The sequence below is a fragment of the Neopsephotus bourkii genome, unplaced genomic scaffold, assembly GCF_033783945.1.
Source record: "Neopsephotus bourkii isolate Nb327-2 ecotype Australia unplaced genomic scaffold, CSIRO-AGI_Nbou_v1 NB_1250, whole genome shotgun sequence".
Taxonomy (NCBI): Eukaryota; Metazoa; Chordata; class Aves; order Psittaciformes; family Psittacidae; genus Neopsephotus; species Neopsephotus bourkii.
In genome coordinates, this window is record NW_026901735.1 from 1,931,114 (window position 1) to 1,956,352 (window position 25,239).

The window sequence follows — 25,239 nt, forward strand, 5'->3', positions numbered from 1 at the left end:
GCACCTTCTAAACCAGTGAGTACTATAGTAAAACCAACAGAAGAAAGCAGCTCAATAAAGTAAGGTACGCCACCTAGGAATGAGCATTTACTATGTCACCTAGCTGAATAAAATCTTGCTTAACTGTAATGTTTCTGTCTACACAGCAAAATGTTAAGATAGAAAACTAAATATGAATTACTTAACATGCCTGCAGTATACCTGATTTTCCACAACCTGCATGTACCTTAGCTCTGTTAAGACAGTTTACACACAACTGACATTTGATATTCAAGACAGCAAAACTGTCTTGAAATGTAATGCCTATAATCAATAAAAAGACAACCATCACTGTCAACTGCTTTGTAGCTCACAAGGAATAAATAATTTTCACCACTTCCAATTTTGCTCCTCTGATAAATGAAACTGGGACTGATACAGCATTGATAAAAACAGTGCATTTTTCTTTAAAAAGTCAACAATCAGTTGCTAGAGCTGTAAAAACCATGCCTGGTTTACACTACATGCCAACAAAAACAACTGGTCCTTAGTTTGCTCCTCCTTTTAATTTATCACCCCAGCAGAGGGAATATAACTCAAATTTGTAATCAACAAAAAAAATAATTATTGGCGCATCAGCGCACCAGAAGCACTTTTTTCCCTTCTTGCTCAAGTACAGTTCTGGTCTATATCACTCTCAGTTCCCAAGCCTCTTTCCACCTCTCCTTATCTCGGTCTTCATTTTCCCACTGTCAAAGCCTGTTTTTCCAGGAAGGAAAGTTATGGTAAAGATGAGGAATATTGTTCAGCACCTCTTTGCCCTTTGGCACTGCTATCAAACACTGGGATTTTATCTGCCACATTAGCAGAGATCTTACAAAAAACACATTCCTTTTTGTATAATGTACATGGTGGTCACTCAAACAATAACCACTAACAGATGTCTGACATGAGCAGAATGGACTATTTAAATAGAACTTTATAAATTCTGATGATCCTTTCCCAGATTTGAAACCTTGACACTTAATTTATAACAATCATTCCAGCCATATACTTTCCTTTGTGTGTTTATTTCCAGTTCCACCCTCGGTAAGTATACTTTGTCCATTATGCTTTAAGTTTCACTATGACCTTGCAGATAATGTTACCCTCAACTTGAATTCATTTAATAGTGTAAAGATAGTGGTAAGGGAAAAAAAAAGAAAAAAAAAGAAAAACCCTTTGCAAAGAATCCAGTCCCCAAATAAGGAATTCTGACAAGAGCTATAAGCTTAAATGCTTACATAAAATTCCTGGTCCCATTCAGTACCCTGCAATGACCATCTGGGAAAGTTCTTCTTTCAAAGGAAACACAAAAGTATGAGAGTAACCTGCCAGAGGCTTTCTCATTGAAGTTTTCATGTTACAAGGTTTGTATTTAGGTCTGCTTTCCAGGGATTTTTAGAAAGCACTCTCACTTAACATTATGAGAAATTAAATAATAACAGCTTTAAACAGTCTCACATCTCAGTATTACAAGAAAGTGTTGGAGATTTTAGAAGAAAATTCTCCATGAGTCTCTCTATGGAGACCATATCTGCCAATAGCACTTTACTTGCACACAAACAGTAGAACTGAAGGTCAATTTGTCATACAGAAGCAGTTTAAGACTACAGTCTCTATTAATGCTGCATGATGTACAGCTCCCTTGTTTCCACAATCCCTTTTAATAAATAAAGATTCTCTATGTTTTTCTGGTTACAGATGCTTAAAAATAATTTTTCTAAATTGCCATTATTAAAAAAAAAAAAATCCATCTCAGCTACAGAAACAAAAGGACACCAACAAGAGCAGCAGCAATGGAGGAGATTTTAAAAGATAAGGTCAGATTCTGTCATTGTAGCATCTCTGCCCAGATGCAGAAAGAGTTCACGGTCACACACTTAAGAGACAATTTGTTGTATTTGAAGACCAAATGTATCTTTCAGGGTCTTTAAATATTCTGGTACATAAAACCAAGCAGATTCAGTAGAAGTTGCACATTCCTGATTGAATTTTTAAAACAACTGAATAAGATAAATAAAGATAAATAAAGAAAACATACAACTCATAACATTGTGAGGCTTTGCAATCCGCTTCATAGCGTAAATCCATTTGCATTTTGCTCAAGACATTCAGCTATAAATTTCAGGGTGATTACTTTGGGAATACACTTCCCCTTCTTCTATGGGGCTACCACAGTACTCTGTGTGAAGGTTTTAGTCTCTGTGGGTAGTAATGACCAGATCTCTGAGGCATTCTTCCAATAGACAGATCATATTACAGGTCAGAAAGTTTCTTTTCTTCCCGTTACAATATTTACCTGTACCCATGTTATTGGAAACCCACAAAGACAAGATGGAAAAACCAAGATGTCACGACAACAAGATGTCAAACCCAGGCTGACAAGATGGAAAGGCCTCTTTGTACACAGCAGTAACATTTGTAATAGAACTTAAGCAATGCCTACCAGCAGACAGAAATTTTATATTAAAATACATGACAATGGATGCTACTAATAGAACATGATTTCACTGGTTTAAAAAAAGCCAGAGCTGTCATACAGTTGCCATACAATTTTAAGTGTGAAAATCACAGGAGCAAAACCAAAGGATAGACTGTCATATGCTGCAAAAATCACCTACCAAAGACAGATCAGACTATGCCAAGTAAGGATCTTCAACAGGATCTGCAGAGCCAGACTGCTATGGCTGAGTGCGCAATTCCTACATGTCTGCATCTTTTTAAAGAGCCAATGCTGGCAAGAGTCCACAATTTATAAATTTAGGATAAAAAGATGGATTTCAACAGAAAAGGAAAAAACCCTACATTACAGATTGAGAAGGAATTACTCCTCAAAACAGCAGCTCATTTTTTAATTAAAAAACCCAATAGCATGCTACCATCACAATTGTCTTCACTGAAGGGAAGATGAAGCACAGAGATGGCAGCACGTGACAAATTACACATGCTGTAATTACAAGTTCCTGGATGTCAGGAACACAATGCACCACAGAGACAGGAGCAAGCACACACACTGTTCATTTTATCAAATTTACATCAGTAAAAGGAAGACAAAGAACTTCGCTTTAACATGTCTGAGAATACGATTAAACTTCATTACACTTACATGTAACCATGTATTTATATCTTTATTTTCTGCTTGAACTTAGTAACAAAGATCCCCTCAGAGCTATTTAAAAAGCAGAAAGACAAGCATTTGTATATAGCAAACACAGCAAAAATACATGTTATTAACTAGTAAGACCAAGTCTGTTGCTAAGGAACACAGCTAAATGAAGAGGAAGTTATTTCATCACTTGTCTGACACCAAGAATGAATTTATGTGATCTACTGTAATTAACATCAAAGAGAATACTAGGGTGTGCAAACATTTAAATTCATTAATATCACATGATAAAAATAGATACTCCAAACAGCTGAAGTTTACTTTATTTTCCAGCCTTATACAGATACCGTTCATCTCTTCATCAGAAAAACACACTCAGTGAAGCAGCAAAGTACTAAGACACAGTCACAATATACTACAGAAAGACTTAAAGGCCAAGGACATCATGCATGGTCCAAGACAAGTGCAGGTCGATTTTTTAAGTTAAGCAGTGTCTGAATATGACCTTGTACAGGCAGATGTAAAAGCAACTAAGGAAAATCTACCATATGGTGGCACATTGACACCCAAAGGGAACTGGCAAGATTGGAAGCACCACAGAAGTCTCCTCCAACTGAACCAATACAATTAATCTGCAGTAACCATCATTCTTTTCTTTAGATTACTACTGGAGAAAAATAAAACATTTGTGACTTTGTTTCACTTCAGGGGCCTGAAGCTTCTCCTTCTAAGGTGCAAAAGAGAGCACAGACTATAAAGTAGACAATTGTGCCCATCATCCCCCAAAACTGTCACTTCCCAGCATCTGGATATTCCTGATCTCTTCCATATTTTAAGCTGTCAAAACCAGTCTTTTGACCAATTTATCTTGCACTCAAGATATTCCATCAGTTTGAATACTATTTACTATTCCTAAACCTCATCTCATTATTGAGCCATTACCAATTCCTGTTTTAATCTTCCTGCTCCATACTCTGGAAAAAGAGAGGGCAAGCAGGAGACTATCACCCTGTTCCAAACCTTCTCTCCATTCAGCCTTTAATTTCAGGTTTCAGTTTGGCATTACATGCACATCCCTGCTCCAGGGCTGCCATCCATCCCTCATTTTCTCCTCATTCTTCTCCAGTGCTCTCAGTCCGTGTCTGTTCCTTGCCCAAACTGCTGAATCACTGCAGCCCATTCTCAAGTCAGCCACCCTCAATCTCTGCCCCATAAATAAGGATCTTCAGCAGTTTCTGGTTTGTTTGACTTTTGCTGCTGTTGAGTTTTCTTTTAAGTCAGTCATTCCACACTTTCTCTTCTTTATTTTCAAATGGGAGACACTCCAGCTTCACCTTCTCAATCTGCAGTCCAGAGTGGGGCCACATGAATCTACTCAATAAATGTAGACTGATTTTCCCAGATGTGCATAACTTGATGGAGACATTTCCAAACCAATGGCAAAGGGCCCATCACAAAACTCACTCTTAAAGCCTGTGATCTGTTACCATTCAAAAGACTACAATACATTGCTGGTACGTATGGGCAAAATCTACCATTTGCAGGCAAAAAACAAGTGATAAAATAATACATAAATTAAAAACATATATATGTATATTAATACAGAAACATTATATAAACACTATACAGTGCCTACATATGTTGAAGATGCCAGATGTGCAGTGAAAAGAGGCTCCTTTACTATGCCATAACATTCAGTTCAAAGATGACCTACTGGTTCTGGGCAAAATACTCTGTTCCAACTACTGTACTAAATTTTTTTGCACAAAATTCATAATTTCAGTGAAATATTTGAAATTTTGCAAAAAAAACCCTGCTATCAAGAATTGAGTTTTAACAGATGAAGATCATCTGCTGCCTCACTTCGTAATTTGAATTTATCATTTTCCCATCAAAGGAAAAGAACCTGGGCCAGACAGCTGAACAGAGATAATGAAACACATTGATTCTCTCTGCTCATGTGCTGTCTGGGAGAATGGTATATTTGGGTCTTACTGGGAAAAAGATTCATTCAGATTTTAGCACTTAAAAAACATCTGGTCCAAGTGGTATCCAGTAATGGTAACAGAATTTAAGCAGCAAAGAGCATTTAAGTTTTAAAAATGAAAAGGCAGTAATCGCCAAACGGAGAGCTTTACTAATCTCCTACAGTACTAGTGACACATTTATTAGTTTATAGTAGTGATCTGAAAAACGGAAGTTTGCCTTTCAAGAGTTTCATATAATAGCTTATTCTGTAAGTTAAAACAAATTTCCTCCCAATAATTTAGCTCACCCATATCGTAATTCTGTATTTTGAGATTTTTAAAGTGAAAACCTTATGAAGTGATGTGTATTCTATTCTGTGCTCTTATTTTTATCTTTCAAATAAAATACTCATACAAAGACAAATCATTTAGATTTGTACAAACTTGTAAGAAAAGCTCAGGTGAACTGTTTTAGGTAAGACCACAGAATTAATTCCTGGCAACCAGCTCAGGAGCAGCGTAAGTTTTAGTTAACGATTACATAGCCTACTTCTAAGTAAGCAAAAATAGCTTTAGCAAAGTTCTGTAGAGATGACTAGCAAGTTCTGAAGTTTTGGGGGGTGGTGAGGGGTGTTACCTGTAAAACCTCAAAAAATACACCGAAACTATTTTTATAAATATATTAAAAAAGACTATTAAAGCATATAAAAATATAAAGACAATATATTAAGAAATATATTAAGATCAGAGATAAAAGACACTACGTAAAACCAAGTATTTATTACCTGACTAGATGTCCATAAAAATGCTTCTATGCCATCTTACTCTTATTAGCTCCATACCATGAACAGTCTATCAGAACTTGTAGTCTTCATCATTCTTTGTCATGAAGATCATATGGTGCTTAGATAATATTGCACATCTCTAGCAGTGTTCAAGGCCAGAGTGGACAGGGGCTTGGGTGACACAGTCTAGTGTGAGGCATCCCTGCCCATGGCAGAGGGTTGGAACTGGATGATCTTAAGGTCCTTTCCAATCCAAACTATTCTGTGATTCTATGATTCTATGACCACTGCACTTCAGGTTCCCAATAGTAAGAAGAATGCTGAAAACATGCATTAATTACCAAAAAATACACAAAAACTCCAGATATGTTGAAGCCATGTCAGGTCTCACAACAGCTGCGGCATAAGAGATGTAGCTAAATCCACGTCAAATAATAGCTACAGATTCTTGTTCACTTTATTTAATACACCTGTACCTACTAGCATCAAACAGGTATAAGAACAATATTTATGAAATTTACTATTCCAATGCTCCCTTAAAGAGCTCTGAACCAGCCAAAAAAAAACTTTTGTGTTACAAAAAAACACAGTGACGATGCAAAATAATTCTTTGATCTATTATATATTTGAAAGTACTAAGCTAAATGCAGACAGTAATTGCTGACAAATCCCAGTAGTAAACAAACCAGTTTCACATTTTACATATTATCAAGAGGCTACAGAATTAATGGTTACAGCCAAAGAAATGTTGACACAGTTGCAGATTGAGCCTTAACATGCTGATCATGTTAAAATACTGCACAAGAAATATTTTTCCACTTTGTAAAAAGCCAGACTGTTTACATGCATAAGTGGCTGGAGACCTTGTTGTCTGTGTGTGGTCTTAACATTTCAGTATCATAACCATGAATATAAAGAGAAGCAGCATGAAATAACCTATTATACTTACAATGAATGCCAGACTGCCAATATTAGAGGCACTGAGATTTAAGTGTCTTAAAATGAGCTTACAAAATATACTTTATATATATACATATATATACATTTTTACCTCTTTTACACAAATAATTAATAAACAAACTGAAACAAAGCTTTTCTAAAAGTACACAGAGGAGTCTTGTTTCACAGAAGTGGATTTTTCTTCCCTTTACATTGTTTAGGAAGGAACAGAATTTGGAAAAAAGAGATCAAGAAATTCAAAATAACAAGCATTCATCACTGTTAAAACCCAAGACATTCTTCAATTATGCAGACTTAACTCATTCTCTTAGCACATAAGATGTAATATAAATTAGAATAATTTGACACAACTATTATATTGCAGCTCCATTACATGAATCGCTTAAATCTCTAATTTTCTGATTTTTAGCAACTTTTACTGTAAATTGCTGTTCTTAGTTTACTCATAAATCACTGGAAAGTCTTCTGCAAATACCAGGATTTCTTCTTTCTTTTGTGTTTTAATAAAAACCAAACGGTACTGATCTCACGATTGAGGAGAGCGCTGTGAAACCACTAGGGAAAAGCAGATGCAAGCTATCTGCAACACAGGGAGATCAATTAGTAGCTTCACCATTCACACACTTACATCTAAAGACTGCCATGGCTAAAGCATATCAAACATTTCCATCTTTCCAGTCTATGTCTAGCAGTAAAACATACTACTTAAAAGGCAAGTGTGCAGAATTAATAAAAAAGTATTTTCTTCAATCACTCAATACAAGAATCCTCAGTATTTTTTGCATTAATTGAGATTTCTTCCCACAGCCAGCAACTCTCCAGCATCCATCTGGGAACCCCACTACCTAGGGCTGAAATTTCTAGGATTTAAAAAAAAATAAATAAATAAACAAACAAAGAAACCCAAACCACACCAGATTCAAAGTGCAAAGTTGTGGGGCTTTTTTTCCCCTCGTGTTCATATGTGGGAACGTGAAGGACAAATTGCCTATTAAGTTTGCCACATGTTTATACCGTATGGGTGTTTTTAATGTTCACCTGGAAAGCAAGGTTCTTCAAAATAGTGTCTTGTCTAAACTTACAGGGTTAAAGTTAGAAGAGAAAAATTCAGAGATGTAGAGGATGAACAGAACAAACACTGTGGGACTGCTCTAATTCCATTTGGGACACACATGCCTCATGAGGTTGGTGTTTCTGTTCTATAAGCATTTAAGAAAAATAAACATGTCACCAAAAGTCTTTAAAAGTATACTTCCCAAATTAGTGAAATGATCAAGAAGTCATTAGAAAAGAAATATGTATGAAGGGTAATTCACTACAAAAACAAACAGTAAATGACCCTTGAAAGGGGTTCTTCTGAGTTTCCTCAAAGGAAGCAGCATGGCTCTGTAAGCGGGCAGAACTGAAAGGAGCTAACACTGCTTTCCATTCCTCTGACTTTGAAGAGAGGGCTAGTTAGCTGCACTGCACGAGGGAGGAAGAAAGCAAGCAGCATGACTCGATTCCCACACCTGTATGGGCGGGTGAGTCTGAACACCAGCTCAGTGTAGGGTGCAGCACCCCCCTCCCAAGCCCAGAAGCCGCTGTCCGGGCTGGGCAGGGTGCTGAATTATTTGTAAATACTCATCTTTTGCTTTAGTCCAAAACCATGTATGGATTGGTTGAAGACAGCTGCAAACAACAGAGAGAGACCCGTATTTAGTGTAATGCCAGACTGAAGAAACTTCCTATGTTTCCTATAGTCACAGAGGGAAACTCCATAATGCATAACTATTCAGTGACAGGTTTCTTTCCCTTTAAGTAGCAGCATAATCTTTCCAATCCCATTACCTGTTCATGTGAATTACCTGTTCCTTAGACTATCAAATGGTACGTTATTGCATTTTCATGCTTATAATCTGCAATTGCAAAATCTTAACATACCTCCTGCTATTCCACAGCAGTTACACAGGAGAAAGCTTATCCCAGAGCTGCTCCTCCACAGGATGCTGACCTTCCACCGCTTGTTCCACAACCCTGCTATTTTTCAGCTCATCCTTTCTTTCCCTAGTTCTGTCTGATTTGTAACGTGCTATAAGGTGCTTCTATAAACATGAAAATAGAAGCAAGGGAAACCTTTGCTGCAAGAATGAGCTCTCACAGAACAGAATCTTCATAGTTACTTCCCTTTTGGAAAAGCCTGGAGTCCTCACCCACAATACAAAGGAACTTCCTTACACAGCATACAACAAAACCACCATCTGAAAAACCCTTTCTGTATAGTAGTATATAGCAAGATAGTAGATAGCACCACATTTAAACTACATCGTATTTTGAGAATTTGGATTAATGTCTTACTACTAGAACATTTAAACAGGCAGCATACTGACTATTTGAAGAGATACATACTATAATTGAAAAGACAAGGGAACTAGTCATCTAAAGGTCTTGAGGATCACTGAAATGATTTGCAGATGATCAGGTTAGAGAAACAAGCATGTCACTTGCTCATCAGGGTCTAACCACCAAATCTGCATGGCAATCCAAACATTTAGAAGGAAGTAGTATTTAAAAAAATCAAGTACCCGTATGATGACAGCCATCAGCAGCAGAGAAGATTTTGATTTGTGCATTACTGTAAAGTAGATGTTCACGGCGAGTGAGCACCATTACCATTAAATACCATTTGCATCAATTTAATGTCACTAGAATCTATGTAGATTAAGTCTGGTGTTAAGAACACAATCACTTCATACATGGAATAGAAATACTCAGAAGGAAGACACAAGAAAACATTATTCCAGGAACATCTGTACTCTCTGAAGAGTAGGCATAACTCTGTATTACTATTTAGGCATCATTTCAAAAAGGTTCACAGAAGAGCCAACAGCTACTGAGAGTTAATGGTGGTAGTGATGTTCTCCCACTTTATTTCTTAATAAGAAAAAGCTGAAGTGCTTGACAATCTACTATTCCTGCTATCTCTGTGTAAGGGAGGAACACCAAATTGGCAGAGCAACAGAATGTGAGGCAAGGCTCTGCTTACATGCGGGTCTCCAAGGAACATAACAAGCAATGCTGCTGGTAATTAGAAAAGTATATTTACCTTCTAAAATAGTTTTGAATTGATAGTCCACTGTGAAGAACAAGCTTTCTATTATGTTTTAACAGTCTATGATCATCAATGGAATTTATAATACTTTATAGATTCAACGGCATACGAACCATCTCTAACAGACATACAGAAAATGGCTTCAAATAGCAAAGTAATTTCTGAACCACATAGAATATGCTGGGCATCCATAATCAAATCTCTTTCGAGTTCACAACCAGCAAGCACTCCCAGCTGTATCCTCCAGATATTCTACAAATCAACTCACAGTTCCTGAGAATCATTAGGATGAAAGGATATAGGTAAAGAGAAATTTTCGATGTTTTTTAAGCCATGTCTAGCCACCCTATCATATAGTTTTCACCAAACAATAAAGTAAAATAAAATATTCAATTACCTGAAATATGAAAAAAGATACATCAAGATTTAAAACTAATGACAAATTTTAACAATTTTCTGAAGAAATCAATAAAGCAATGCTGTTCTTTTATTCTAGATATTCCTGTAAGATTTCTCTCTGCTGGGACGCCAATGGAAGCCAGTGATAGTTTAACCATCATTCGCTACTATTCAGTCTATTTCATATTACACTGCAAGCACTCAATACTCACATTTGTCTGAGGTGAGAATATGTTTGTATTTGATTGCTTTTTAAAGTCCTGAACTTCATTTTCAATTTTTGATGTGTCAGACTTACTCCCCTCCTCTAAAACGTTTGCAAATTCCCCAAGACAATTATTGCAACCATGTAACAGTTCAAGCCCCAACAAAATAAGACCCAAAGGCTTACAGACAATACCACAAAGGGAATACTTCTTTATAACCTTGTTTTAAACTACTGAAGATTTCCTTATTATGGCAAAAAGCACACTACTTATATTATTCTCCTTCCCATGTTTTTACTACAGGAATGTCAAAATAAAAACAGGAAAGTTATATACTGCATGACCCCGACAGCTGTCAAATCCTAGTATCTTGGCATTGAACAGATCCTCCGTAATGGCCCAAGACTTAGCTCTTTCCCAACCCTCTAGTTCAGCAAATATTTTACGTTCAGAGCTATACACTTCTATCAGCCTTTATCTGTGTGATACAAAGCAGGATAAACCACAACCATGTGTATTTGGTTAATTATGCAAGCTATTAAATCACTGGTATAGTCAACGCATAAAGACGACCCTCTGAGTTTAAAATAGGAGAATATTGGCTTGAACTTGAAAGGCTGTATTTAACTGTATCTTATATAAACTATTGTTTCACCAGTTGAGTGATGTCAGATATGCCAGACACCTCACTACTTCCTGGAAACTAAGCAGGGCTTTGCAAAGAGGACCTTGCACACTGAACAGTGCTTAGCTTTGCTTATTTATTGTACAAGTTTTTGGAGTAACATGAGGATAGAGTTCTTGAAGTACCTTTATGGATATGCTTAAACCTCAGTTGTTAACAATATGAAGATGCTGAGAAAATGTTCTGTGGCTATGCCACATTTTCTCATGAGGAAACCACTTGCCATTCTTCCTTACTTCTGCTCTTTTCCTCACTCTACCTCAAGACTAACAACTGTTCTTCAACAAGTATTTGATGCAATGTGCTATTTAATGTGTATGTGACAAGTTACACAGAAAAAGGGATAAAATCTTTATTTTACTGAAGCTTGTAGATTGAGGATTTCCTACAAGAGGATTTGTCTGCAAACTGTACAGGTAGCAGAAACAGCAAAGAAGCCTCAGTGAAGCTACAAAACACAGTACAAAACCAAGAAAGATAACACTTGCTCTTAAGGCTTCCTAAAGGGACCATACTTCTCTAGAAAAGTGTACACAGCCAGGGGGAAGAGATCATCCTGAACCACTGAAATCGCTGAAGGCAGTATTTTGGTTGAAAAATGTCTGCACCTGATCAAGACCACTTTAATAAGTGAAAATTTATCAGCCAGAAATACCAAAAGGCAGAGCTGTCTTTTATGTAGGTCTTATTAAAAATACAGCATTCCATGGAGCAGGGAAGTAAAAGTAGGTTAGTTTGATGTGCAAAGGTACAGACACCACAGCTTGGGCCAAATGTACCTTCACTTATCATTTCTTTGCATCAATAACTGAACCTATGGGCTTGTTCTTATTTGTCAATTGAGGTATCACTTCACTGCGTACTGTAGCTTGTTTTTCAAATGTGTTTCTGATATGACTAAATTTCTTTCCTAAATCTTACTTGCCTCTCCAATACCATTAGTTTGTATGACTAATACTATAGCATTTAAGAAATCTATCTTGTTTCTACCTTTTATTTCTTCCTCTCTTCATATTGGAATTAAAACTGATTTTATTATTTGGCTGTATCATTTCTCACTGTTTTTCCAACCTAACTTCTTGAGACATTGACTTTATAGACAAACAGGCTGCACTTAAAAAATGACAGATAAACTGAACTGAGAAAGGCTGTTTGTGAAGTAAATTAGTATGTCCTTAGTTAAGCTACAATGTGGTACCAATAAACTCCTACAGGCTCTGATCCAAATCCCACTGACTTCAGTGAGGTTTGGGTCAGATCCACTGTAAAATGAACTTAACTGAGGAGTGGTAAATGAAATCTAAAATGTCTAATTTGATTAGAAAACTCTCCAAGTTAACACTGCAAATAATATTGTTGACTTCTTCACAGCTCAGACAGATTTTTAGTTCCTTAAATTATTATTAATAAAGTGTTGAATTTATGCTTTTTGTCAACAACACTATCCCAGCTTAGTTGAGCAGCTGTCAACTGTTAGAAAATAACTGCATCATCATCCCTTTTAGACCTAGTGTGGGAAGTGAAACACACTGGATCTAAAGTTCCTGAAGTCATGGTAATGAATCTGTTTTCATCAGGTGACCATGAGTCATCATTTTATCAGCAGTTTAAAAGATTTTCACAATAGCTGAGCATCATCCATGCTCATGCTTCATAATGACTGAAGCAGAATACCAAAATAGAGTGCCATGTCCTGTGGCACCATCATTTACAGAAAAGTTTGGCTATTGAGTCAAGAAAGAGTGCAAAGTCATGGCTGACTAAGTGCTGCAGGGAACATAAATGTCCAGAAGCTAAGCTTTTATTTGAAAATTGAAGCTGAGCTATAGTTTTGCTTTTAAAAATAGACGCCTTTTAAGGAAGTTGTGAACTACATAGATGGAACAAAGGAAAGAATAAAAACGTGTTGTCAATCTCTCTTCTCCCTTTTACTCCAGTCCAGTAAGAACACACCCATATATCAGATACTAAGATAACTTCCACATTACAATCCACAATGCTTAAGGCGGGTAGAGGCCACACAAAACAATACTAAACTTTTGTAATAAGTTTTCATGATACTAAGTTTATACACACCATCACCAGGTAGTATATGAAATGTGGATCCCTTTACCTCCCAGCCTACTAACCTCCATTTGAACTCACGGGAAAGAGATGAAGAATCTCACCTACAGTGGCAAGCGGAAGCCTAACCCAGGACCTAAAGACATCCAGTGATCCCAAGCAGCACCTCTGCTAAGCCCTGATGTTTTGCTGGAACCCTAGAGATTGAAGTGTGCTTCTAAGTTTCCCACCCTTTCCCTCCTTAACTGCTGGACTCAGGGGTCAAGCAGGCAGTGGCACCAAGATCTCCAAGAAAAAGAACCGTGGAGATGTAAAATACGGTGGTTCTGGTTAGAAATGAAGCACATGGTAAATATCATAGAGATGACATCTTTGAACCAATTACATATTAAAACAGTATCACTTGGTTTGGTGTGTATTTAGAATGCCATATCTCTGCCACAGTTGTATAATGCTCACAGTTAGCAAAAAACTAATTATCTGGCACTACTGTTATTTTTAAAACTAATCTGATTTATCTGAATTACCAAAAAAATTAATGCAAGTTGAACCATCCTTCTATTCCTCATTTGAAGTGATCCCCATGAAAGCAGTGTTTCCACTATTGATGTTTATCCCCCGGCTTCCTATTTCGCCTTTCGCTAACACTTTAATTTCTCAACTCTTCATCCACTCATCATTTCCCTAGGCTTGAAAATTAATCCTGAGGTCAGTGAGGAAATTTCCATTGACTCCAGGAGGTTTTGAATTAGATTGTGTACTTAATTCCCCCCCCCCCACCCCCCTTTTATTTCTTCTGGAACTTATTTACTCATCACTTTAATCACCCCATATCTGGTCCCATGAAATTGGGAATTAAATGCAGAGTTAAGAAACAGAACTAAATAGGTGTCCCTTCATCCATTATTACTGTTTTCTGCTTCCTATTTTAAATCATATTCCCCCTGCCCCACAGTCTCTTTTTATCTTCTCCTTAAAACTTCTAAGCCCTTTCAGAGAAGTATCATAATTCAAATAGGAATGAACATCACAGCTGAGTGAAGCGTATGATGCTATTTGGTAATAACAGTTCCAACCACCTGTATTTATAGAATCATAGAATCATAGACTAGTTAGGGTTGGAAAGGACCTTAAGATCATCAAGTTCCAACCCCCCTGCCATGGGCAGGGACACTTCGCTCTAAACCATATAACCCAAGGCCTCGTCCAACCTGGCTATTCTAACCAATGTCAGTCTAGGAGAACTCTATCTCCAGAAAATAACTATTTAATGGTTAATATAGCTATTTCTTCACTTTCAAAGACCAAAAAAGCAAATATAAAAATACACAGTTCACATAAAATTCAATAACCTTTAATCAGCTTAGAGAACACCAGTATCTTACTTTTAAGACTTTAGATACTTGTACAAATTCTACCTAATTGCGCAACATCTAATATTAGCACATTTCTACTGAAACATTTGTGAATATTCCAACTACAGGAATTTCACAGAACGGTTTGGGTTGGAAGGGACCTTAAAACTCATCTAGTTCCAACCCCCCTGCCATGGGCATGGATACCTTCCACTAGACCAGGTTGCTCCATTTCACATACAAATACCTCAGTTTTTCAATAGGGAAAAGAAAGGGACATCAGAAAATATTGTATTTATTAGGTATTTTAAGCAATCTCTAGAAAAATCTAACTCTCAGGCTAGAGAGTTCAAAGCTATGTATGTAAGAAAAGCATCTGTAGTATCAATCTAGTAACTCTGAGCAGACACAACATAGGAAAAAGTAATTTTAATCAATATTCCTTAATTTTCAATCCTAGGGAAATGATAAGTGGATAAAGAGTTGAGAGATTAAAGTGCTAGCAGAAGGAGAAATGAGTTGAAAGTCAGAGGGATAAATATCAATAGTGGAAGCACTGCTTTCATGTACCTGTGGACTTCATTTAGCAGTAAAATGCATTTACTATATTCCACTACTCATCATAAGGGATCAAAGAAAATAAAAAAATATAGGCAAGAAAACCTACTCATCTCCCTAGGCTTTTCTTCTCTCCAAGCAACTTGCAAGCATAAGCACACCACCTTCTCACACGGCAAAACATCAACACAAATACTGACCAGCTAATTCAGTGCACGTACTTCACAGAAGTGTGAACTTTAATCTGTCTAACCCACTTAGATTCATGTAAGCACCATCCAAACAGACCTATCTGATACAGAAATCATTTCTGACATACTATTGGTATATTACATTATAACTAGTAACTAAAAAAAAGAAAGCATGGAAAAGCCAGAGAAATGGTGAAGCTTTAGCATTAGAAATCCATTAACATGATTAAACATGCATGGAAATAGCAAAAAAGGCCCCTTCAAAATAAACTGCTCATTTTCTTGCTCCACAGAGAAGACAGTAACACCTTCTACATATCTGTGAACAGAGACTAAAATTACCTATAGAGCACTGTAAGTACACATTAGCATACTGGGTGACAGGAAGATGATCTTTCCATTTCCTTCTACCTACTGTTAGGGCCTATAATCAACATTCTTTTTATGCACTTTCTTGCATGAAGCATTCTAAGATACGTAAAGATAGATATTAAGATGTCTTGGTTATAAATCAGTATCTTAACGATTACATTAAGATGCATCAACATAAAAAAAACATCAAAGATACAAACACAAGGAAAATGAAGGGGAAAACTGGCCACGTTACAGCCATACTGTCATCTTTGTGTTCGATCATTTCCAGTACTTCCAACTTAATTCCCAATATAAAACAGAAAAACACGCTTGCTGCTTCAGAGGAACTTTCAATTTAAAGCAGAAAGTCTGAAGTAGGAAGGACCAAAATGTTTCATATTCACTTCCAGCATGCAATAATTTAAACTGATAAGGAACAACACTGCTGACAAATAGATTGCAGAGTGTGCTAGATGACAAAGGGAACATTGACATTATCTTAATCTAAGATATGTGCTAGCAAATGCTTACAAATCTGAGACAGAACAGAGCTCTTAATTTCTCAAAGTAGAAAACTGCAAAGTAAAAAAAATCTTGCCTTTTCATGGAGCTATTGAAACGCAGTAACAACTTAAAAGTCTTCAGTATCTGGCAAATGAAAGAACTGCAGAAAACAGTAAATGAAGTTTTTCTATTACAGCCATAAAAAATACTATATTTAGTTCTGCAACTTGGCATGAATAAAGTCAATTTACACAATTCTGGAAAAGCAATCCTTTCTAGTTTGTCCAAAGTTTTAAACAAGACCCTAGCGATATTATTTTTCAAATCCATATAGACCTCATGATTTTGCTTTAAGCCTCACCAATTAAAGTTAAGATTTATTTCTCAGAACAGCAATAAAATATTTTAGCAACACACACAGAAAGCTTAATTAAATTCATATGTCTTTATTTTCCAGATTCGGGGGTATTTCACCATCCAGAACTTTATGAAGTATCAATACCCCCAAAAATGAAAACTGCTGATCAAATTTACTTGCATCAAATATTATCTATTGCGTATCACAACACTATGGCATCCAGCCAGTTGGCAAGTGAAGCAAGTGTGCTTAGGACCTAACTACAGTTTTCATATTAAGGTTTAAAGCTATTTTACTGCATCAATTATTTTATTTCAATAGCTCTTAATTGCCCATAAAACCACGCTTAGGCTCGCGTTTCAAAAATAGGCCAACTACTCCCTCTACTGACAATAACTGACCATTACACCGGAGGCACATTCTGAACATTCTGAAGCGGCAAAGCCATCAAACACGATAGGCGTTTCCCTCTCATTGACGTTCCCGTCAGTTAAGGCTTGAAAGACCCATAAACTTCACTTTTTGCTTCCTTACTAAACAGATTAACACAAGAGATGCTTACAAAATCTAAAAGCTTAAAAGTAGAGAATGTAAAATACAAGGCATGAATTAAACCTTTTCAAACTCAGTAAAATACCCCTAGCAATTTCAAACACAAGGAACCTTAAATTAACAAGGTTTCTATATTTCCCCTGCAGAGGGATGAAATTATTTTCTGCCTTTTAATGAAGAAGCTTCTGAAAAGGGATCTTCCTTGAAAAATGTATGAGAACATTGAACAGTCTTGAAAAAGGAAATATTCACATTAAACACAAATCCAGTGAATGTGAAGAAGCAACATACAAAATCCCTGATCTAACACGCAAAATGCTACACACCTATGCACAAAGTGAATTCCAACCAGCTTTTCACATATTTACATATTTGATATGTTTTAGTCAAGGCAAAACTAATTTTCAGCATGCAGTACATGCAAAACCTTACTCTCATTTCTTAAATCCTACCAGAAAGCAAATAAAGTTCTATCGCATTAGCACTCTCAAAAGTTCATCTGCAATACTGCTTCCCTACGAATGCATACTCAGTGAGAACCTATCCATTTGCTCAGTGAGTGATGTTAAACTACTTGGTGATTGCCAGGGAACATGCTGAATGCCAGTCAAGTGTTTATGCTGAACCAGCAAGCTGGTTCATTTATGCAAGTCATTAACCAAGTGTCTTCAGGCTTTTTATCTAGTGAAGATACTTCAAACTCACACCACTTGTTTTCTTGGGCACTTACATTAATATTTATGATATCATGAGTTCTCAGCTGAAAAAAAAACAACACCTTCAGCCTCAACTCCTGTTGTGACTACATCAGTGGCATACAGACTCAGGATATCTGCTAAAATATGCTCAAGATCAACAGCGTTTCTCCTAACTCCTTTATCAATTCAGAAGCACTGAATAGTACAGACATGATACTGTCAATTTAAGGTTGACAATCATGCTCATGTGTAAAAAAAAATTAAAGCACTTGTCCCACTAAATGGCAGCAGTTTTACTTGGAAAAGAACACAGCACACAAAAATTGCTTGGTCTGCTTGCTGAACAGGTTGGTTACCCACAAAACCAAATTTCAACAGCTGATCAGTCAGGATGGGTTTTGTAGCCATCCTCCAAAAACCCCAATTTCTTCCACAGAGGAAAAAGTCTATTCTGTTAAAAAAAACCCTTGTAAAAAAAAAAAAACAAACAAACCACATTTTCGAGAGAATAGTAGTGTGCTAATCACTTTGAAACATATGCATTACCTAAACTACCCTAGACATACAAGAACACAGAAACAAAAGAAAAGGTCCTAAAGAGAAAGTTCACGATTTTTACTGAACAATTAGTTTTGTTTATTGGTAAGCTGATATAGTTACGCTAGAAGATTTATGAAGTGCTATGTTCATTACAGAGTGTTTTGAAAAGCATTGCTCTTCAAATACATATCCAAAAGTCAGAGGCTGTTTGCAAAATAAATTGCAATGTCATTTTACTATATGTAATTTTACTGGATGCAAGACAGCTACTGCCTGAAAACTGGCTAAGAGGCAAAAAAGATGCAAATAAAGAGTTGAGTGTGATAAACAGTTGAAGAACATTACTGTGCCTTAGACCAAGAACTCTTAGATTATCTGGGACATACACAAATAACACTGTGAGATTACAGCAAGAGAAGAATCAATCCTAAATTTTATTTCAGGTAGCAAATAGTGTTTTACTAAAAATTCATGCAGTTTCTAATTCAAACTACACAAGTGATCAATTTTAGTAACATGATTTTAATCTTCAGCTGACTTCAGATGCACTCTTCCACAATACAGCAGCAATTCACAAAGTTTGCTTCCAATACCAGAGAAAAGCTGATACAAAGTATGCTATGGCCAAAGCCTGAAGGATGCTTCCCTTAATCATAAACTTTTAAAACATACACACATTCTAAGCAGTGTAACAGATTTTCTTGTAATAAAAGCTATGACATGCATTTTACCTTAATGACAAACTTGTTGGATGCCATGACAGGTCAGTGTAAACTGGTCCTGTAAAAACACCAATTAAAAGTGATCAGTACTAGAGGAAAGACTCCACCCAGATCACAGGTTTTTAGCAGCTTTTTTATTCCCCCTCTCTTCCCACAAACTGACACCAGTTCTGGTCACAGCACTGAAACAGCTGGGCTTAACTACCACAGAAATGGTAGCTAAAGATTAACTTGTCAAAAGGTAGAAAATTAGGTTAAATTGATGAAAGTCCTTCCTGCTAACCGCACAAGGCTGGGATTCAGAGAGACATGGAATTGGCCCTATGGTACCAAATTATACCTACAAAACCCCAGGAATTAAAAAAAAAAAGACGGTAACATTTTATTTTCACACAAGATAGCAACAGTGGCAACAGGCAAGGAAGAGCCTTGGCTTCAACAGAAAACCAGGTGAGCAAGGGTCTCAGTATATTGGCACATGTACCCACCCAAACATCACAGCTCAAGCTTCAAAATCAAGAAACAAAGTAAGTGTCAGTAGCTGCTGCCTGCAACAGGTAACATGCAACAGAAACTACACTCAGAGCTGCCTTTCACGCTCCAAAGTTTCCTTTTCCTAAGGGATTAATCTCATGGTAAGATATACAAACCTTGTGAGTTTTGTAACAGATGACATAGGAAAATATTAAGAATGCACAAAGACACACAGTTCCTCACTGCGTACTACAACTTATTGTGAAGTACTGAGATAGAGCTGTCAGACTTTCATGCTACAAGTCAGGCTGGTGATACGCGTCTCTGTCAGGCACTACACTTAAACTTTTAAAAAGTGCAAAACAAGATAAAGATCCACTTTACAACTACACAGCTTAATTCTGATATTAAGATTCAACAGTAATCGTTCTGAACTAAAGAAACAAACACTTCTGTGCAGTCCTTCCCTTCCAAATATCCAAACACTGAGACCCCTGATTTCAAAAGAACTGTAAGAAAACATGAAACTACCAAGGGCTCAATTCTATATACTGGGTCAAGGAAAACTTCCAACTACTTCAGTGATTTTATTTTTTTTTTTATATCGTACCAATATCCAAGCAGTAAGAAACAGTAAAAGGATCGTGAAGGGTGAGAAGCAAACTGGTTGTAACTGTAACCAGGTTAAAATGAGTCTGACATAAAAACCATTCTGCAAGTAACTACTGAAAATAAAGTTTAATGCAGTTAATAAAATGTTTCAACTATGTTCTGAAAAAGTTCAAAGTTAGAGCTTTTATCAGTTGCACAGTTAACAGTAAGCAGAAAGTTAGAGGGAGAGAACTGATTTTCAAATAGAAGTCACACAGAGAGAGCTGGCATACCATGCCTTGTGCCATACAACTACCATTCTCCCTTGCACAAAACAGCCCTGGAAACTTCTCTATCTCAGAGTAAATTCTGTCAACATTACCAACAGTAATTTCAAGATACACAATGTAAGGAAGAGTGTTCTGGACCGCTTGGGACACCGCATTTCAATTCCATCAGGTACTAAGGTGCTTATCTATAGAAGCACCCCTACAGTCACTGTAAGAGGAATCTTAGTAGGAGATAAAACTCAGAAATTCTTGAAACAGCAGATCCTAGAATTAAGTCAGAAGTGATGTTAAAGGGATATGACAGCCATCAGGTGAAAATCAAGTGCGGTTCTGACTTCCTTATAACAATGTACAAGATGTACACTGTTTAATGCTCTGACCACACGACCCAAGTCTTGGAAGGCAGATGCAGGAACTGTGAGAAAGAAGACCTTAGGCCCACTGTAGGAGAAGATCTGATTCAAGACCATCTTAAGAATCTGAACATACACAAGTCCATGGGACCTGACAAAATCCATCCATGGGTCCTGAAGGAGCTGGCAAGTGAAGTTGCTAAGCCACAGGCCATCATAACTGAAAAACTGTGGCAGTCAGGTGAAGTTCCCGATGACTGGAAAAAGGGAAATATAACCCCCATTTTCAAAAAGGGGAAAGTGGATGACCCAGGGAATTACAGACCAGTCAGTCTCACCTCCGTGCCTGGCAAAATCTTGGAGCAGATTCTCCTGGAAGGCACATGAAAAACAACAAGGTGCTTGGTGACAGCCAGCATGGCTTCACCAAGGGGAAATCCTGCCTGACCAATTTGGTGGCCTTCTATGATGGGGCTGCAGAACTGATGGACAGCGGTAGAGCAGTTGATGTCATCTACCTGGACTTGTGCAGGGCATTCAACACTGTCCCACACAACATCCTTGTCTCTAAATTGGAGAGACATCAATTTGACGGATGGACCACTCCGTGGATAAAGAACTGGATGGATGACTGCAAGCACAGAGTTGTTGTCAATGGCTCGATGTCCAGCTGGAGACCAGTAACAAGTGGTGTCCTCAGGGAATGGTGCTGGGACCGGTCTTGTTCAACACCTTTGTCGCTGACATGGACAGTGGAATTGAGTGCGCCTTCAGCAAGTTTGCCGATGACACCAAGCTGTGTGGTTTGGTTGATACCCTGGAGGGAAGGAATGCCATCCAGAGGGACCTTGACATGCTTGTGAGGTGGGCTGATGCCAACCTCATGAAGTCTGAACCATGCCAAGTGCAAGGTCCTATACCTGGGGTAAGAGCAATACCAGGCACAGCTACTGGCTGAGAAGAGATTCAGAGCAGCCCTGCAAAGAAGGACTTGGGGGTGCTGGTCGATGAGAAAATGAGCATGAGCCGGCTTCAGTGTGCGCTCACAGCCCAGAAAGCCAACCCTATCCTGGGCTGCATCAAAAGGAGCGTTACCAGCAGTTTGAAGGAGGTGATCCTGCCCCTTTATTCTGCTCTGGTGAGACCTCACTTGGAGTATTGTGTGCAGTTCTAGTGCCCTCAACATAAAAAGGACATGGATCTGTTGGAACAAGTCCAGAGGAGGTCACGAGAAGGATCAGGGGACTGGAGCACCTCCTGTATGAAGACAGGCTGAGAAAGCTGGGGCTGTTCAGCCTTGAGAAGAGAAGGGTGCGTGGAAACATAGCAGCCTTCCAGTGTCTTGAAGGGGCCTCTAGGGATGGTGGGGAGGAACTCTTTATTAGAGACTGTAGTGACAGGACAAGGGGTAACTGGTTAAAACTTAGAGGAAGTTTAGATTGGATATAAGGAAGAAATTCTTTACTGTTATGGTGGTGAGGTACTGGAATGGGTTGCCCAGGGAAGCTGTGAATGCTCTATCCCTGGAGGTGCTCAAGGCCAGGCTGGACAGAGGCTTAAGTGACATGGTTTAGTGTGAGGTGTCCCTGCCCATGGCAGGGGGGTTGGAACTGGATGATCTTAAGGTCCTTTCCAACCCAAACTATTCTATGATTCTATGTATTTCTAGTGTTCAAGAACTCCAAGGATGGACTAACCACCTCATCATGCAAAAAGCAAATTGCAAGATCTATCACAGCCCTTTAGAAACACTACAAGACCTGGACATGTGCAACTCACCAGAATCTGAAAACAAAAGGTCTTGGCAGCATTTCAGGGATTTCTGTATTAGCTTTTTAATTTTAATAAAAGGCTGTATCTAAAACTTTACTAATTATCCCTACCTCCTCCTCCCAACAAAAAAGAAAAAGAAGTAATAAAAAATAGAAAAAACAGTGGCAAGAAACATCAAAAAGCAGGAGACTGTTAAATGCTCTAGTCTCTTCTCCCAGCAGCTAGAAATATAGCCTGAAGTTAGGAAACCTGTAATTAGAAACACAGCTGCTGTGGAGCACATCATCAACTAAGAGCTCCTATGACAGCAATGACAACATTGAATAAACCTACCACTTTCACAGAATTACCCGTACCTTGGGATATGTTAGAACACAAAGTACTTTGCCTCATGCTTCCAGGAAAACAATTTACCTAGATCGTATGCAATTTTTGAGCTGTATATGGCATACAATTCACTATGGTGCTGCAGGCCCAGGATCTGAGAGCAATATTTAGACTGCTAATGTTTTATCATTAATCCTTACAGTAGCAATAGTAAAGAGAGTGGCAACAAAACATCCCAGAGTATCACCTCTTCTCCAAACGCTCATGTCCAGCTTGAGAACAAAGCACACGGATGAATAAGCTTAACTTATCCTGGCATCACCAATATCTTTTTCATAACAATTCACCAACCAGAATACTACTGTTACAAGTCTGCTACTATTGATATGAGAAGTACTGTTGGCAGGCAGAAATCTGCCCAAATCCAACTTACAAAAGAAAAAAAGGGAAAAATACACATATGAGAAGTTACCTTGGGTTTAATTTGTTTTTCATGGGAGTAAAGTGACTTTGGGAACTTGCCAACTGCCCTATTCTTTGGATTGACCATAAAGATAAGACAAAGGAAATGCAGCAGACAGAATGAATGTAAGCAAATCCTTAGATAAACAAGAAGAATACACGTAATGTGTGAACCACCAGGAAAGTCACTGAACTCTCAGAAATGGAAAAGTACCCAATATTAAGACATAAAAAAAGTAGGAAAACCTCCCTTTAATTGTGCAAGGAGAAAAAAGCAAGACCCAAAATACTTTGCCATTTCCTCTGGTGAAAAAACAACAAAACCCACAAGAAATACAACTCTTACAATAGCTACTATTTGATAACAAGACTCAGTTTCATCGAATACTATATCTGTTGCAAACATCTAAAGGAAACTGTACATAAGGAAATATGAAAAGAAGCAAATAAGGCAGAAGAACTCCTCACAGAAACTCTATGTATTTCTATATAAAATAAAAATAAAAATCTTGACATGGTATTTGCAATATTTCAACATCTAAATTTTTGATAGAGCCCATACAAGAAAACATGGTCTACAATTAAAACACATAGGTTTCCTGCAGCTAGAGCGAGATGTGCTTTGTAAGTAATTTGGCAAAATATCTTTCTTCCCTAAATTTGACATGAAGTGGAACATGGCCTCCCAGAAAGTGAGCTGAAGTGTTTTTTGCCAGCTGATGAACAGCATCTTACCTTAGCTAAGAAGTAGCTTCCTGTGGTGAGGGAATTTGGAACACAGTGGGAATGAGGAACTGAAAACTGCTACTAACACAGCAGCAGCAAACTGTTCACACACTGCATATATTTGGGTGTCGTTACCACATGTGGGGTGAAGTGGGCAGCTGAAAAAGGCAGAGACAATAACACAAATGTCAATTTTAAGGAACTCTGTAAAATAAGTTAGTATTAAGTATTTTTGTATTTCAAAATTAGTTATCACAACATAAAGGAGAATTTTCAGAACTTTTCAGTCCTTGGGTATTGGAGTCAAACACTGTCCAGCCCAGACCCAACACTCCTCAGTTTCTGACAGCCGATCCAAAGCTTGGGATAAGCAGTGTGGGATAAGTAACTCAGCTACTTACACAGATCATAAAGAGACGTATCAAAATCTTCCAATTCTGCAGTTTCAGAAATTTTAGGCCCACTGTTTCCAATTCTTTCACTCAACCTTTGGAAACTGTTCTTCCAAACAGTTAGTATATTTCTACCTCATTGTTGTCCACATCCCTTCATTCATGAACCGCCAATTCACCTTTCAACAACTCGCTTTCAAAAACGTTACCCATTCACCACACAACTACATAGAACTAGAGGAATGAGAGATTCGGGGGAAACACCAGAGTGCTTATTACAGGCTATTATCTTTTTGCACTGCTGAATGCATTTATTTTTCCTCGTAAATTTCATAGAACAGCTCAATTAACACTGCATTCAGCTGTTCCGTAAAATGTTAAAAATGTTAATTTCTGTGTGGAAACTGGATAGTAAAAACTTGCCTTTTGACTACCGCTGCAAGCTTTGCAACTACACACAAAATTAAAACCAAACCATCCATTAACATGTGGATATAAGACATGATATTCTTGACAGCGATTGCAGGAATAGGGGGGATAGAGAAGAAGACTTAATACAGAAAAGATATAGAAGAAAACACCTAAAAGAAAAAAATGAAGCCAGGTAAGTTTTCCTGAATTTGTTTTGGTCACTGCAGCAGGGATGGAGCATTCACCACTTCTCTGGTCAGCCTGTTCCAGTGCCTCACCACCCTCACAGTAAAGAACTTCTTCCTTGTATCTAAACTGAACTTC

General features: G+C 37.6%; 1 protein-coding gene across 4 annotated transcripts in view; it reads right to left on the bottom strand.

Moving 5' to 3' along the window:
- Positions 1 to 25,239, bottom strand: part of SLX4IP (SLX4 interacting protein) — a 79,274-nt gene that overhangs the window by 53,435 nt on the left and 600 nt on the right. For all 4 annotated transcript variants that reach the window (XM_061364778.1, XM_061364777.1, XM_061364776.1 and 1 more), the window contains exons 2-3: positions 24,122 to 24,270; positions 19,126 to 19,174 (exon numbers count right to left, since the gene is read on the bottom strand). In XM_061364778.1, the coding sequence (XP_061220762.1) occupies positions 19,126 to 19,152 (27 nt within the window). In that variant the 5' untranslated portion in view covers positions 19,153 to 19,174; positions 24,122 to 24,270. The remainder of the gene's footprint in view (positions 1 to 19,125; positions 19,175 to 24,121; positions 24,271 to 25,239) is intronic.